The sequence below is a fragment of the Pseudorasbora parva genome, chromosome 6 (genome assembly GCF_024679245.1).
Source record: "Pseudorasbora parva isolate DD20220531a chromosome 6, ASM2467924v1, whole genome shotgun sequence".
Classification (NCBI taxonomy): domain Eukaryota; kingdom Metazoa; phylum Chordata; class Actinopteri; order Cypriniformes; family Gobionidae; genus Pseudorasbora; species Pseudorasbora parva.
The window spans coordinates 11,856,559-11,874,642 of record NC_090177.1 but is presented as its reverse complement, the minus strand read 5'-3'; the positions used below and the strand labels follow the sequence as shown (position 1 = coordinate 11,874,642).

General features: G+C 36.6%; 1 protein-coding gene across 1 annotated transcript in view; it reads left to right on the top strand.

Annotated features, from left to right (window-relative positions):
* Positions 1–18,084, top strand: part of LOC137078396 (probable phospholipid-transporting ATPase IIA) — a 77,499-nt gene that overhangs the window by 31,540 nt on the left and 27,875 nt on the right. The window contains exons 15-20 of the mRNA XM_067445636.1: positions 2,033–2,194; positions 9,112–9,204; positions 9,325–9,408; positions 15,023–15,193; positions 15,543–15,641; positions 17,496–17,585. Of these exons, the coding sequence (XP_067301737.1) occupies positions 2,033–2,194; positions 9,112–9,204; positions 9,325–9,408; positions 15,023–15,193; positions 15,543–15,641; positions 17,496–17,585 (699 nt within the window). The remainder of the gene's footprint in view (positions 1–2,032; positions 2,195–9,111; positions 9,205–9,324; positions 9,409–15,022; positions 15,194–15,542; positions 15,642–17,495; positions 17,586–18,084) is intronic.

Sequence of the window (18,084 nt, the reverse complement as noted above, 5' to 3'; positions counted from 1 at the left end):
ACGGTTGGCCTTATGTTGAGAAGGACTTTTTTTTCCGTGGTGTTTTTTATTCACGAGATTTACAAAAGAAGTAGTTGCCAATGATGTTTGAGACTCACAGTATGTGATGTCCATGTCCTGAACTCTCATTATTTCACTATGGCAAGGTTAATTCAATTTTTCATTCTAGGGCACCTTTAAAACTTTCCATACTTGAAAACGTTTGTATGTATATCGTCAACATTATTTTATTTTATTTTTCCATTAGATTTTGCTAACATTTAATACCAAAATCGGCAATTTAATTTTTTTTTTTTTACCATTCTCTCTGTGATATAATTTCCTGTTTAATGGTTTTCTTGCTTTTTTATGTTTATTTAACCTTTATTTACCATGTCAAGTTACTTAAGAACAAGTTCTTATTTTCATCAACAATCTTGTCACATGCCAATAACATCCCTGCATTTTTGGCTATACCAAACTGTTAAAGTTTTTAGAATTTAAAGTAATTAGCTGTAAAAACTAATTAAAGTTTTAAGAATATTAATATTTTAAAACAAAAATATATTTTGAAATTAAAATGGAAAAATGAAGACCTAAATATTTTTTTAAGTTCAGAAATGGAAAATGTTCATTATAAAATGTAATAAATAAATAAGATATTTTAAGTTTTTTATTTTTTATTCATAAATTGAAAACGTTCATCAGAGAAGAAAAACGTTTTTTAAAAATATATATTTTTATTTAAATATTAATATTTTAAAGCAAACTTAACTTTTGAAAAATGTTTAGTGTAAAAGAAAAATAAATAATGTTTTTTAAGATGTCATTATTTTTTTATATAAATAATATTTTTGAAGAAAAAAATTATGACCTAAATATTTTATAAAGTATATTATTTAAATATTATGTAGTTTTTTTAAACTTAGAAATTCAAAATGTTTATCTTAGGGAAAAAACTAAGGATTTATTATTTTTTTTAAAAATGAAGAAAAAATTGTGACCAAAATATTTTTTACTTAAGTCTTTTTTAATATTTAAATATTTCTTTTTTAATATTAATATTTTAAAACAAAAATTATTTTTGATGAAAAAAATTAATAATCAAATATATTTCTCTTCAGAAATTCAAAACATTAATCATAGAAGAGCAAAAAAAAAAATAAAAAAAAAAAAAAAATAAAAAAAATATATATATATATATATATATATATATATATATATATATATATATATATATATATATATATATATATATATATATATATATATATAATTTAAAAATGTTTTCTTTTTTTTTACCAAAATAATTTTCTTTTTACTTTTTATTTAATTCAGAAATTATAAAAATTGAAAAACAAACAATTGTTTTTATTCATTGTTTCTTTTTAAACTAATAGATCTGAACACACACACAAAAAACAGTTTAAACAAGTTCTTGTCAAAATGCTTCAAAGTTCATCACTTGTTCTGTGTATAGCTTGGATAAGCCTCATTTGTTGGTTTCTTACAGAGAGACTGTTTTTCCGGCAGCAGTCCGCCCATCTGGATACTGTGAGATATGTTATTAGCAGCTAGTCAGGGAGGGCATAAGAAATCGGGTTTTTTGATCTCTCTGTAACCCTTGGTCTGGAAGTTATTGGGCAATAACTTCTGCCTCCCAGAAATACCCCCCTTCAGCGTCACACTAATGGATGGCATCTGGTTTGCCTTTATCTTCACATGTTCCCTGAAGAGAACATGCTTATAATTGGTGGCCCATTGCATACTTGCATTTTCTGCGCCACACATCCAAAAACAGTTGCAGGAAACGAGTCGAGATGTTAAACGAAATGCTTCTGTGTTTGATTTTGTGTTCATTTTTGTTTAAGAAAACAGCATGGTGCTGGTTCGAGTAATTTGCTTACAGTGCAGTCAAGAAGTCAGACTGAAACTGGTCAAATAGCTTCCTGTTTGTTTATGACATTTGTTTATGAAACTCAGCAGTTTGCAAGTGCGGAAATGTTTAATGTTAATGTGTTTTCTCTCTCAATCTGTTTCTCTCTTGCACTAGGTGTCTCTGGTTCAGTGGACGGAGAGTGTCGGACTGACGCTGGTCGGCAGAGATCAGTCTTCTATGCAGCTGAGGACACCTAGTGGACAAATTCTGAACTTCACCATCCTGCAGATTTTCCCCTTCACCTATGAGAGCAAACGCATGGGCATCATAGTGCGAGTGAGTATTGCAACCAGCAGTTTTGGATGGTCATCCTGAAACAGGAACATTAGTGTCCCCAAACTCCCTTAACTTATAAAATGACCTGTCTGATACACAGAAGGAAACCAAATGTCTGAGATCACTATTCAAATAGTGATAGATGCTATTTATCCAATAGTAAATAGCAACTAGATTCTATTTACACTACTTGTAAATAACTGTAGATGCTATTTGCTAAGTGAAATGGCATCCTAAGTGAAAATAGTGATATATTCTATTAACACCATTTAACCGTAGCAGTTCTTTTCTACTATATGTACATGGTAATAAGATGCTATTTATACTTTATTTTGAAAGATACATACTATTTGCTTCTCAGTATTGTTGTACATTAGCCTAGAAATCTAGACGCACCCTAGCGGCAGCAAATTTAATTTCCCTGCAAGATGGGTCTAGGAACTCTCAATACACGTCTGAGCTGTATTCCTCAGAATCTGGACGGCCCAATCACATTATGTATAGAGTCAGCGGGCGGGGCCATAATGACGACGGCCGAGTTGCGTTTGCGTGCTTCTAGTAAACACAGAAACTGGCGAACGCTGGTCTTTCGAATCAGCTTTGACCGCGATCCTGGAAGATTTGGAGTTAAGCTTTTCTCTGCGAAAAGAACAAAGAGCGGCACTGAAGTCATTCTTAAAAAAGGATGTGTTCGGAGTTTAGCCGACCGGATACGGCGAATGTTTAATCAGTCAGCGAGCTCTGTTTCACCTTCGTTGCTCTGGTTGGTGTACCGCTATCCTATTGTGTGCAGAGGGAGTTTGAAAGACAACCGTTTATCCCGCCCCTCGGATTGCGCCCTGTCTATGGTGAGTTTCCAGACCAAACATCTTGACGTGGGTCTGGCTTGTCAGGCTAGTTGTACATTAACAGGATGCAATAATAACAGTGTAAATGATTATATTATTAAAATGATTAAATGGATGCCGCCTTTAATGGGACAATAAAAGCCCTTCCTACACCTATACCCCTATTTGTTATGCACTTTATTTCCATTTTTAGAACATTTTCTTAATTTTTATTGAAAGTAAATGCCTTTCCGGTGGGATTTGTGATGTGAAAAGGGAGAAGAGCGAGCTCGGCAAAAGGCAGATTCGAACCTGGGTCGATCGCGTCAAAATGCAGATCCATGAGCCTTACGGTAAAGAGTTACTGACTACGTCACTGAAGATGTTAAAATATGCACGTCTTTTTTCAAGGCATTGTTAGCCAGAGCTAGTGCGAATAGCACTTGCCAACAAACCACGCAAACCACTTGGTGTAAATTGACACTCTGTTAAAGCTACACTGTGTGATATTTTCCCCCATCTAGCGATGTAAAGGTATATGACCATCCAGTGAATAATAGTTTCTGTTCCTCTCAATTCCGATTTCGTTTGAACTCCTACGGTGGCCGATTTAGTCCAAGATTAAAATGGCAATCCCCCTCTTTACATTCGACACGTTGCCATCGAGTGTTAAAACGCGAAAGGCGAAGCTTGAATTTACGGATATGTCCCTCTTTGGCTAATGTACTTTCAAGATGGAGGGGCAACATGGCGACCAGCATTCGAAACCCTCACCCGTATGTATTTTCAATGGCATATTATAAACTTACGAGAATACTTTATTACTTGAAAGAAGTAAATATACATTAATGAGCACATATGTTTTTGAAAGAACTAAGTGTTTTTAGCTAAGATTAAACTAAAAAAGTTACACAGTGTAGCTTTAAGAAAATCGCATTATAGGTATACATGTAAACGTAGTCATTATTTGCTCATTAAGGAAATGCATTAAGTAATGTTAACGAATGAACTCTTTTCATCTTATATATATCTTGTTCAAATTTTAACAGAGGTGGAAAAAGTAAACAAGTCCATTACTTGAGTAAAAGTACAACTGGTCAAATATTACTCTGTTACAAGTGAGAGTTGTAAAAACAGATTTTTACTTAAGTACTTTAAAAAACAAGTACTTCTGCACTTTTACTTAAGCATCAAATGTAAATTTCCTTTTTTATGTAAATTGATTATTTTATAATTGTTGCATTGATATATAAATGCACGCTATAGTGGTTTAAGACAATCAGTGATGCTCCATCTGCCATGCTAGCATACGACCACCTTAAACTACATTTAAAATCTTATACTTACAACTTAGTTTACACAAATACTCACCAAAATAAACTTTTTAACATTGTGTGTATTGGTCAAGTGCAGATGATTTTTTGGCCAGAGGCTAGAGACCAAGGTTATCATAGTTTTGCTTTTTTAAATTAGTTTTTATTTTATTATCGTTTTCAATTTTGCTACAAATTTCAGTTTAGTTTTAGTTAGTTTTATAAATGGTTTTGCTAGTTTTAGTTTAGTTTTTATTTTGCAAATACATTTCTATTTAGTTTTTATTTATTTAGTTTCAGTTTTAGTTTTAGTAATTATAGTTTAGCAGAGTTACCATAATGAAGTGTAGAGACCAAATCAAGGTTTTTAATTTCAGCAAAGTTTAATGTTTGCACAGATTAGAGTTTAATCTTACTAAACATCCTTAAGTGAAATAACTTGATAAACGAGCATTATTGTTTAAACCCAGGACGGTCTTACAAAACATGCAGTAAAGTTGGGTCTTCACCTTTGAGCAAAAAAGCTTGAGTCAAACTATGACCTATACAGGATCTATCTTAAAGAACAAAATAGATGCAACGTAAAATATAAAAGTAAAAATTATAAATTCCAGACAAACTCACTCATAACAGATGAAATATTGTTAAACAATTAAAAGCTTATTTTAATTTCTTCAGTAGTACAATGTAGGCTAGCAGTGTCTACACACTGTTTTGCTGTGTGTGTGTGTGTGTGTGTGTGTGTGTGTGTGTGTGTGTGTGTGTGTGTGTGTGTGTGTGTGTGTGTGTGTGTGTGTGTGTGTGTGTGTGTGTGTGTGAGTGTGTACATGTTTTTCTAGCCTGGTGAGGACTTTAAACTGAATGCACACAGACTCATGGGGACTCGTGTCACCGTGGGGACCTAAATTGAGGTCCCCATGGGTACAAAAGCTTATAAATCATACATAATGAGTTCTTTTGAAAATGTAAAAATGTAGAAAGTTTCCTGTGATGGGTAGGTTTAGGGGCAGGGGCAGTGTAGGGGGATAGAATATATGGTTTGTATGGTATAAAAACCGTCTATATGGCAAGTCCCCACAAAGATAGCGCACCAGACATGTGTGTGCGTGCGTGTGTGTGTGTGTGTGTGTTTGTTGTGCTATAATTGTAAAGGGGACCAATGTCCTCACTTATCTAGTAAAATATTATGATAACTGACTAGTAAGGACATTTGACTGGTCCTCACTAGTTAAAAAGGCTTATAAATCGGCCAAAACATGTTTTTATTTAAATCTATTGTTTTGCACGTTCTTGGGATGGGTAGGTTTAGGGATAGGAATTGAGTTAGGAGATATAAAATATCATTAACCTGATATAAAATCAATGGACGTCCATGCAATGTCCTCACTTATATAGTGAAACAAACCTGTGTGTGTGTGTGTCCTGGCATTCCCTACTTTGTGGGGAAATGTCTCCACACAGATAATAATATTATTAGTAGTAAATGATTATGATAACACCTTTGAGCCTGTCAATATTATGCAAACATGAAATCTCAAACGCACAGTAGGCTAGTAACGTTATTTGCTAATATAGTATAACCGTCCCAGTTACGTTGTGCTGGGCAAGCTACAAAAAATCAAAAGGGGGATTCGTCCTTTGTGCAATTAATGAAATGGTATTGTAGTGAAAAAGGACCTAACAACAAATAAGTTCAGGAACAAACAAGAGTTGTATAATATTTTCACCCTTATGTATTCACCCTCTTTCTTACAAGTCATACATAGGTACAATTCATGCTTTCATCATGGGTACATATATGTGCATGTGAATGGGGGGTCACAATATCCAACTCAGTCCTGTTCTCCTATCTGGGAGCATAAATAGTTCAGCAATTGAAGGAAACAGTCTTATCTGTCGGTGAGTAGTGGTACAGAAAGATGAGGTTGATTGTTGTCCTTCACTTGGATGTGTGGTTAATCACAATGTTTCATGGTAGCAGATGATGGTTTCACCAACACAAACAGTAGGTTTGTGAACATGTAGCTGCCCACAGTCAAAGGAGCAAAAAAGTGCCTCACAAACAAATCCTGTTTGAGCTGGAAACCAACAGTTTCTCAAACAGGATTTGGAAAGAAAGGTTACAAACAACCATGAGGCAGCATCAAACAGACCCTAACATTTACTTCTATAGTTTCCTGTTATATACCCATATGCACACCAGCCAGAGAATGTTCCTATCTCCCCCTAGAGGCCCGGAAGAACATAACCATCAGTACTAGAAATCTTGTGACAGGCATTGACTGTTACAATAGTTGCTGACTTTTGCGCCTGCGTCTCTCGTCACGTAAGAAACGGCATTCTAAAACAGTGAGCTTAAAAGAAGTTCAACGTGCATCTCATTACCTTGTGTTATTTCCCATTTCACTGCCACGGACGCATTGATTCTTTGTGAACTCCCGTTTAGGACTAGCGATGTGTTCACTGTCTGCACGCGTCCGTCACAGGACAGCGGTTAATCTCCTCAGCTCACTTCACGCGCAGTAGCGCAATAGACACTCCCTCAACCGCCACAGTCAGATTTTCCACCACATTAAAGAGAGCTTATTAACAACGAAAACGAATATTTATTTTTGCTAATTATTATTTTATTTCAGTTAGTTTTTTAGTAAGAGTAGTTAGTTTCGTTTAGTTTTAGTTTTTTATTTATTCAGATTTTTAAATTTTATTTCAGTTTACGAAAATGTTTTTTGACCAATAGTTTTAGTCTTAGTTTCAGTTTTCGTTTACGAAAATAACCTTGCTAGAGACTACAGCCAGTATTTCCGCATGTTTTCAACCCGCCCATGGGGGGTGGGATCGCACTCACAGCGCTAAGCTCGCAGCTGCAGGCATTCATGTAAACGGAGTGGTGGAGCAAAGTGGGGTTTTCAATTGTTCTAATAAATTCCTATGAAAGTTAAGCTTCCAAAGGCATGAACTGAAAACGCGTCAGACTGAACACGCGCTGTGAATGTATGCCGCGAGCGTGCTTACCTAAGCTCTCGTGATGAATGTAATCTGACTCCTGCTGCGTTTATGCCGTGACAGTCGGTTTTTATTTGTAGTGTCTGTTCTCTAACTGAACTAAATGATTTTATTACTATGAAAATCAAAACAACGGTAGGGGCATTGCCGGGGTGGGAAAGTGATCCAGTGATCCAGTAGCGATGGCTTTGAGAGTGTCCTCATAGGGCAGCGAAGCAAGTGCATTCTGGGATTTGTTGTTTTTCATCCACATGAGCCAAAAATACATTTCCTGGCTTTTTTCAGTCTAGAAGGCACTACATTTCTACTACATAAATGACCCAGTTTAAATACACATTCATCTTCCCATTGTTAAAGTACCCCTTCAAGGCTGGCCCACACTAAAAAATTCTCAAAATGTGAGAGACTTCAAACATGATGATTAAAAAAAATCAAAAATCAAAGATAGATCCTAGTGTGTTTAGTGACCGAGACAGCACAATGCACACTGACAGATGACATTCACAAACAACCGGAGTCACGACTGTGTACACGGGAAATCTCTCACAGTCAAACTGACGTGACTTTAGAGTAAACAAACATGGCGGACGACGAATCGTCCGATAATAGTGTCTGGACTTAGCCTGACAAGCCAGACCCACATCAAGATATTTGGTCTGGAAACTCCCCATTGACAGGACTCAATCCGAGGGGCGGGATAAACGGTTGTCTTTCAAACTCCCTCTGCACGCGATAGGATAGCGCTACAACCAACCAGAGCAACGAAGGTGACGCAGAGCTTGTTGATAGATTAAACATTCACCGTATCCGGTCGGCAAAACTCCGAACACATCTTCCCTTTTTAAGAATGACTTCAGTGCCGCTCTTTGTTCTTTTCTCAGAGAAAAGCTTAACTCCAAGCCTTCCAGAATCGCAGTCAAAGCTGATTCGAAAGACCGCCGCCGTTCGCCAGTTTCTGTGTTTACTAGAAGCACGCAAACGCAACTCGGCCGTCGTCATTATGGCCCCGCCCACCGACTCTATACGCGATGTGATTGGCCCGGCAAGAGTTAGGAGATTACAGCTCAGAAGGGTATTGAGATTTACTAGATGACACTCGCGGGCAGATTAGAATTGCTGCCGCTAGGGTGCGTCTAGATTTCTAGGCTAGTCTGGACTGCTTTTTACAGAAAAATCACAGGAAAAAAGAAAAAGGTTTGGATAGTCGTGTATGCTTCCATCTTCTGTCGGATCACTTTCTGATAGGTATCATGTCTTTCCCTGTGACAATCTACACCGCAATCTGGCCGCAAAACCAGCTCGAATATCTAAGAACCCCTCCATAAAATGTGCAAATCTAGATTGTACCGTAGCCTTCTTAACAATGTGATAATTGAAGATCAGACCCAAAATTATATGACTAGACTGGCTGTTATCTGAGAAAGTTGTGACCCTGCCCTGGTCTTGATGACTAACTCTCCCCGAGCAAACTCTCAGCTATTGTTGTTGGCCTGGACTGAAGCCTACATCAGCGTTTCAGGAAATCAGCAACTGAACCTGGTTTCCTCTGCAGAATCCTTTTAAAACACCTTCAAGGACGATCAAGGAAAGCCAAAAATGTATCTCCCATAATGCTTGGAAAAAACAGCACAGACTTTCTCGCTTACCTGTGATCTTTCTCTTTTTCTTTTGGTACATTGAGTATCAGTGATCCTGATTGCTAGTGCTCCCATATTCATATTTGGTGTTTACTATATACATAAATGATTTATTAACACCTCATGTTTGTTAGGATGAATCCACCGGGGAGATCACGTTTTACATGAAGGGTGCTGATGTGGTGATGGCCGGCATAGTTCAGTACAACGACTGGCTAGAGGAGGAGGTAATTTCAGGTTTTTTTAAACCAGTAAAAATGCAAAATGATAGTAGATTGATGTAATGCTTATGCCAAGAAGCTTCATGACCTGTATGTTGGGAATTTGTTTTCTTGCTTCTTTATCAGTGCGGGAATATGGCCAGGGAAGGTTTGAGGGTGCTCGTGGTGGCCAAAAAATCCCTAACGGAAGAACAATACCAAGATTTTGAGGTGAGTTTCCAACACTTAGTCATTAGAAAGTCCGCTATGGAATAAAATTCCGGGGTGAATAATTGGTCTTTTGTTCATAATAAAGAAAGATCGATTTGTGTGTTAATAGGAAGAATTTAAGGACTTGTCCAAAAAAAACATGAAAATGAAAATGTACCAAAGCCCTAAAATTCCACTTTATTTTCACTTTTTTTAAATGAAAATGAAATGGTGCTGCAGTTATTGTGGATGGCAATATATCAGTACACACAGTTTTTAATGTTTTTGAAAGACATCTCTTATGTTCATCAAGGCTGCATTTATTTGATTAAAAATACAATACAAATATAAAATAACTGTTTTCTATTGTAACACATTTTAAAATGTAATTTATTCCTGTGATCAAAGCTGAATTTCTAAATCAAACTGTGCGAGTCACACAGGAACACTCTCACTTGGTGACTCACACACACAGTGAGTCTAAATCAATCGGAATCCTTCTAATATGATGATTAACTGCTCAAGAAACATTTATGATTATTATCAATGTTGGAAAAAACTGTGTTGCTTCATGTTTTTGTGGAAAGTGATACATTTTTATACATATTTAGGATTTTTTGATGAATAGAATGTTCAAAAGAACAATCTTTTTTACATCATATAATAATAATAGTAATAAAAATATAATTTATAAAATATATTTATAAAATTATAAATAATTCTAAAAAATATTTAAAGAAAATGTAGGCAAATTTACTCTGGTCAGTAGCATTATTGCCAATTTAGCAACTTTTCAGACCCCTTTAGTGACTTGTCCAAAAAAATCTAGGGACTTTTTGGACAAATGTCTGTTGCTTTACAAATGTGGCCAGGACTGTCCTGCGAGCGCGAGGTCTTGCTTCCCCCCTTCCGTCACACCTCTCTCTACGTCTGCCCTGTTCAGTGAACGCCTGAGAGGTGCAGCAGAGCATGCCGTTGAACGCATAAATCAGCTTACAGACGTAAATGAGCGAGCTCTGCCACGGATTTATCACTTATCTGCTTCCTTTGTTTTATATTTAAAGAATTTAGTTTGACCGGTTGTGATTTCCATTCTTCTCTTGTGCTTATCCCTTATGTTTCTCACTATCACAGAGCTTTAGTTCATCCAGTTTCTGACCTCTCTCAATTCAGATTATTTTAAACATAAACATGTTGTCATTCACTGTATCATACTCGTTCTATTGAATGACAAAAAGATATGGGAAATGAGAATCTTGGTCTTTCCTGGACAGTCGGCTATTTAATATTATTTTAAAATAAAATATGTGAGCACGGATTAGGAGAGAAAACACATTTGGCCAGTTGTGATGACATCACAGATATGCTAATTGATGCATGACTTCATCTAGTGACATTTAGTGTCTTTTTGGGCAGGCTTTAGCTACTTTCCTTGGAAAATATTTGGCAGCACTAGGCAGTAGATCTGATTTTCATGTCACCAAGTTGCGTGACACAATCTGCGTATTTCACAGACGGTTATGGCTGGCTGACGGCCATTTGACTCTCAAATGACAAATAATTCGACTCAAGCTATAACAGAATACATCACTTTTTTTAGAGCTGTCAGTCAATTCAAATTTTTATCAAATTATTTACGTTCAAGGTTGACTTTCTCTGATAAAGACAGGGTGCAAGATTCATTGCAATCATTTCTTAGTACTTTTTGGATATGTTCTAGAGAACGCTGAAGGCGAACAGAAATGAGATTTACAGCTTGCAGTCCGCCAGTCAGGCTCATCAGGAAAGCGAGTGAAACACACCCAAACACATTTTATCAAGTCATCCATACCCCAGACCACCCTTTTTAAGCGGACTCTGGAACGGTTCGCAGGTGCGCACCTGAATTCAGAAGACAGCGTTCACATCATCCAAATGAACCGAAGTCTGACATCAATCGAACCCAGGTGCGCTAGTGTGAAAGCACCCTTCAAGAGATAGTTCACCCAAAAATGAAAGTTCTGTCATCATTTACTCACCCTCAATTTGTTCCAAACCTGTATGAGTTTCTTTCTTCTGCAGAACACAAAAGAAGATATTTGGAAGAGTGTTTGTAACCCAGCAGAGAGAGCAACCATTGACTACCATAGTATTTTTTACTATGGTAGTCAATTGTTGCTCTCTCTGCTTGGCTAAAAGGCTTTTTAATTTGCTGATTTAAACACGATTAAATCACTATATATTTTAATGACAACATTTCTAATAAGAGGGGACAAATAACGCTTTCAGAATTGGCCAATAATTGTTTGTTAAAATCAGTATCGGCCCCAAAAATCCTATCGGTGCATCCCTAATAACAATCAATCTTTTAATAACATTTGAATAAATGATGACGATGTCAATTTTCCTTGGCCTGACATCACTTTCAGCCACTATTGTAGATATTTAGAAACACAATGCATGTTTTTTTTTTTTTTTTAAAGGAACACTCCACCATTTTTAGAAATAGGGCTTTTTAACTTCTTTCCTATCTGTTCTTTCCTATATTTAGCTATGTGTGCAAATGCATTTTTGTCTCAGTGCATGCATTGTTTTAGTTTGGCAGGGTCGTTTGGCAGTGTGTTGCGTGAAATCTCTGTGCCCAAGTAGCATAGTGCTTCGTCTGTACTTCCCCATAATATCTATATCCTATATCCCAACTTTTATTTGGGACATGCTAGCTGGCAACATAGGATTCCATTCATTATGCTAAGCTAAGCTAGCGGCGACCCTGCCAAACTAAAACAATGCATGCACTGAGACAAAAATGCATTTGCCCACATATCTAAATGTAGGAAAGAAGTTAAATAAGCCCTATTTCTAAAAACGGTGGAGTGTTCCTCTAAGACAGACTGATTTTTCGCTGGTGGGTTGTGACCCAAAAATGAGTCACGGGTCTGTGTGACGGTCGTGGACACCTTGAAAAACATGCTAAATGCAAATAATAACATGCATTTAACCATTTTATGGTGCATCATTAGGATTGCTATATAAATAGGCTCATCAAGTTTTAAAAGGAAGGAGAAAACACTTTTGTTGTCGATCAGATCTTGTCCTCATCAGGCCATGACATCCAGTTGAGCTGAAATCAAAATATTTTAGTGCAATATTAAATGACTGTTGCTTGATAATATGACTATGCTAATAAAAATTTTGGGCAACATTTTCAGTCCTTTTCGGCCTGTATCATGGATTTTTTTTTTTGTTGTACAAATGTTAAAATGAACAAGGGTCATTGATTATATTTGCCGCGTTTGAACTTTCTTGTGAAGTGCAATCTAAAGCGGGGTCCTGAGAACTGCTGGTATAGACGGTGACCTTTGGATGTTTATAACTACAATATCCAGGTGCTGATCTATATTTAGCCAGATTTAACGGTTTCCTAGCAACCATCCATCATCAACAGTAATTGTCAAAAAGAAATGTAACATGTTTTCCACAGGGAACACCCCCAAAACGAAAGCTACCCCGCCCACACGCACAGAGAAAGAGTTGTTTCTTCTCACAGGCCCACGTTCCCACTCTCAGAGCTGAAGTGTGTAATTGTGTGTGAGCGGGTGGGCGGCAGTGACTCACCGCGTGTGTGAGTCACCGAGTGAGAGTGTGTTCCTGTGTGGCTCGCACACACATTGTTTGGTCTTTATCTCACAGCGATTGTGGGCCGTGCCCTCAAAACTGCGCTCTGGCTTCACTCATCAGAGTGGCACATCGTTTTGTGGGGTCAGTGAAAGGGTGTGTCATTTTGACAGTGATTGTTTGACTGCCGATGCCTCTGGTTTGAAGTGTTAGGGGTCTGAACTTTCTCATTTGACATGTCTGATATGTTTGCTTTGATTTTTGGGAATAAGCACAGAACATCAGAGTTACATGAATTACTATAACAGATATAGAACATGTAAAAAACATGAACAAATTTAACGCACATTAAATTTAATATGTCATTGGATCTGTTAGATCAATAGATGGGGAGTTTATGAGAAATTTATTATTATTATTATTATTACATTCATATTAAAATTTTTATTTAAATACATTTTGTCTAGTGTTCTGGCACATCAATTGCATGTAACATAAAAGTACTGCCACATATTGGCATTTTGATCTTATTCAGAGTATAATTTCATTTAAAAAAACATATTTAGAAAAAATCTATTAAAGGTATAGTTACCCTAAAAAAATTTTTTACTCTCCCTCATGGCTGTTGAAGCCTAAAAGTGTATTTCTAATCAATTCTGTTTTGAAAAAAATAAAAAATAAAATTCTAAAGCAAATTTGTATAATGTCTGTTTGATTGTTTTTTCATTTAACATAATAATGACTTTAAATTATATTTTGGGGTAATTTCTCAGCCAAATTTGATGTACAATTAATTTGTGATTACTTAATTAATTATATCGCAATGTTTAGTTAACACAATGTGTAATTAATTATATAAAAAATGTAATCGCTTGACAGCTCTAATATGTATGCATAGGCACACACTTTTATGTTAGATGCAAGTAATTATGTCGATTTGACAGCACTAATTTTGTAAATTTTAGAATGGTTGCGAGACCTTTCTGAGTAGGTCGCGGAGTTCCTGACAAAAACATGTTATCCCAATTTAGTTTCTGCTGTCAGATGATATGTTGTCAGGGTATATGTCAGTGTCATTATTCTAATGACATTCATATTCTAGCTTGATACGAAATAAAGTCTGTCTCACCTCAGAAAACCTAACTTTCCTTTCAGCCGTTATACTTTGCTCGACGCACTCACTCTTTAATTGCAAATGCAAATCATATATAAAGCACAAGAGAAACTATGAGCATGCAACGTTACGTTGTCCATTAGTAAGTCATTAAATTAAAGTAACGTACCAATAAATCATGTAACTGGTAAAACGTGTGTTTTGCATGCAGGTATGATGTTCATTCTATTCATCTGTAGAATTTTTCATGTTTCATTAACATGCTGGCATTGTGTATTCACCATGGTAACTTGTTTCCATAGCCCCAAAATGCTACTTTATTTTCACTTTTTTAAATTAGTGTTGTGGCTTATGGATGGTATTAACAAAAATTAGCTTACCTTCTAGGCCTATTTATTCATCATATTAGTCATATTCGTACAATGTATTTGTATGTTAAGGAAAGGAGGACAGTGCCTTCAGGTGTGTGTGTGTGTGTATATATATAAAATAATATATATAATTTATTATACTTATTGACAGCATTTATTTGCTTGCTGAAGGAAACAGTGGTGTGTGTGTGCAATGTAATGGACTGTTTATGGTCATGGCATTAAATCTAAATAAATTGATTGTTTATTTTTATTGGGCAACACTTTATTTTAGTGTTCTTGTTACATGTAGTACTATAGTAATAACTATAAATTATGCATAATTACATGCAACTAACCCCAAAACAAACCCTATTGCTAACCGTATAGTAAGTATACATAGTTACTTAATATTACCCAGTACCTAAATATATAATAACAAAGACACCTTAAAATAAAGTGTAACATTTTACTGAATTATTAATATAGAAGACTTAATTTTTGGCAGATGGTAAGTAAACAAGCTGTTAAACATCATGTAAAATAAATGTGCGTTTTCTTATATTGTGTGCCGCAGGCTCGTTACATCCAGGCCAAGTTGAGCGTGCACGATCGCTCGCTGAAGGTCGCCACAGTGATCGAGAGTCTGGAGATGGAGATGGAGCTCTTGTGTCTCACTGGAGTGGAGGACCAGCTTCAGGCCGATGTCAGACCCACTCTGGAGATACTGCGCAACGCTGGCATCAAAGTCAGTGCCTGCACGCACAAACATGCACAGACAATGAGATTTCACTGTGGGCGGAGCTACGAAACACAATGCGCCAAAAATAGAAGCGTTCATCAAAATATCTTGACATGCAACGCTCTAGGTGGTTGCAACTGTTGTACAAAAACTTCAATTAACACACCAGATACGTGATTGATCATAGCATGCATGTTTTGGAACACTGAAATTCACTATATTGTTGCATTTCTATTCTGTCACATGTAAAATGTCACTGTATGCTTCTACAATGGGTTGTTTGTTGACGTGTTAACACAAGTGCTTTTGTACATCAGTGTAAGGCCTTATTTAACGGAACCTGTTCTTTGTCAAGGTTTGGATGTTGACCGGGGACAAATTAGAGACTGCAACCTGCACAGCCAAGAACGCCCATCTAGTGACCCGCAATCAGGACATCCACGTGTTCAGGCCTGTAAGTCCCCTCCAGGCTACTTATTTCAACCATTACTTTTAAATAGGTCATATCTTACACTTCTATAATGATTTATTCTCCCTCTCAGGATAAGCAATAAGGTTTCTTGCGCCAGACAATATATATAATTCTCTCCCTGACCTGTAGAATCGGGCTCAAGAGTCGACCCTCAAGCAAAAAGATTTTTGTGTGCAGGAGAAATGAGCAATGCTTATTTACGGGTTGCAAATCTTTTATTACATTAAAGGTGCCCGAATCTTGCTGGAGACTCTTAAAAGCATGAAAAAGTATTTTTAAGATAGTGAAATGTAAATGTTTTGGGGCTGTGCTTGCTATTGTGCTTTATGTTTTGGGATGTCACTTGAGCAAAATGAAATGAGCAAAGAATGCTGCCTGTTATTATAAACCTCCTTGAGCAAAACAAATACGTCATCGGTCACAAATATTAATGTTCAAAAGTTCTGTTTTTGAAAGAAGTTTTTTTATGCTGACTAAAGTTGCATTTATTTGATCAAAAATACAGTAATAGTGTGATTCTAATATTGTAAAATGATTGCAATTTAAAATAATATATATTTAAATATATTATAAAATGTAATCTATTCTTGTGATCGAAGCTGAATTTCTGTAGTCTTCAGTGTCACATAATCCTTCAGTAATCGTTCAAAATAATAGAAACATTTCTTATTATTGTCAGTGCTGCAAACAGTTGTGCCACTTAATATTTTTGTGGAAAATGTGATAATTATTTTTCAGGATTCTTTTGGTAGAAGTTCAAAAGAATTTTTTGTAACATTATAAACGTCTTTACTGTTACTTTTGATCAATTTAATGCATCCTTCCCCAATACAAGTATTATTTCTTTCAAAAACTAGTAGTGTGCATGTTAGCTCATAAAGAAATCCTGTCTCCCAAATGTCTCCAACACAAATGGGGTCCAAAGCTTGATTGAGTTTAGTAGCGTTCAGAGAGCCAAACAGGGAAAGTAGTGTCCTGTGCCCTCTCTATGTGAAACGTGACTCTACGAGCTGTCGTGGAGTTCCCATGTGGCGTGCTGCCACAGAAAGATAGGCCGCTCTGAGGAAGGTTGAATCTTCCCTGCAGCAGAAGTTCCTGGAAACAGAAGACAATGGCTGGCACAACATGAAAACAGGCACCTCGTTCCCTCTGGATCCAAGCGGCATCTGGATTGGCTTCCTCCTGGACACAAATGGCATCCAGATTGAAGTCTGGTGTGTTTGAAACTGACAGATGAATTGCTCTGTTGCGAACGTCCACCAATTAGAAAACATCCTCCGTTGGCGAGGAGCTTCGGGTGGATTTATGTGTACAAAATTGGTTGTGGTTCATGTTTTAGATGACTATAAACGAGTAGTTCACACAAGAAAATGATATACTCACTTTCATGTCGTTCCAAACCTGTGTGACGTTTCTCTTATGGATGAGAGCAGACTGAATGATTGAAACAATCTCTTTTAGCAGAAAGAAAGTCAAACCAGTTTGAGAATGACATGACGGTGAGTTAGTTTAACCTTTCAGTCTAACATCTTAAGAAAGCCATATCTGCACAAAGCCATCTGTAAATACAAAAAAACAACAGTTACTAATGGTGAACTTCCTGTGTGAAACTTGCATACAGCAGGCAATGTAAACCTCACAGTTTAGACGGTTGAGCAGATAGCTAGTTGAATCTGGCACGGTCTGCCACGCAACTGACAGCTGAAGTTAATATCTCAGTCTGGTGATCTTGCTGTGGTTCACCGCTGGTGTTTCTGAGATCATTATCCGAGTGGCTGATTGTGTGTTTGTATGAGAAAAAACACTCCTGATGGTGATGTCTCCAATGGGTTGCAGGTAACCACTCGAAGCGAAGCTCACCTTGAGCTCAACGCCTTCAGGAGGAAACATGACTGCGCGCTGGTGATATCGGGAGACTCTCTGGAGGTAATGTGAGCCCACGTGTGCACATTGCGTTTGAATGAACCACTGACACTTTTTAAAAACCCACACTGTTTGTTCAAGAGGCACTGATAAGAAATTAGTTTGTCTAAGTTTACTTTTCTAAGTGAGTAGAGACTTATCGGACAATAAAAATGAAAAATCTTTTGACATGGATCACCCTAGAAAGTCCCTAGCACCCGCATACACTACCATTTAATAGTGTGGGGTCAGCAGTTTGAATGTTTTTGAAAGAAGCCTCTTCTGCTCAGCAGGGCTGCATTTATTTGATCAAAAATACAGTAATATTGTGAAATATTATTGCAATTAAAATAACTGTTTTCTGTTTGAATATATGTTAAAATGTAATTTATTCCTGTGATCAAAGCTGCATTTTCAGCATCATTACTCCACTCTTCAGTGTCATATGATCCTTCAGAAATCATTCTGAAATTTGTGAAGCTTTATATTTTTGTGGAAACAATAATACTTTTTTTCAGAAAGA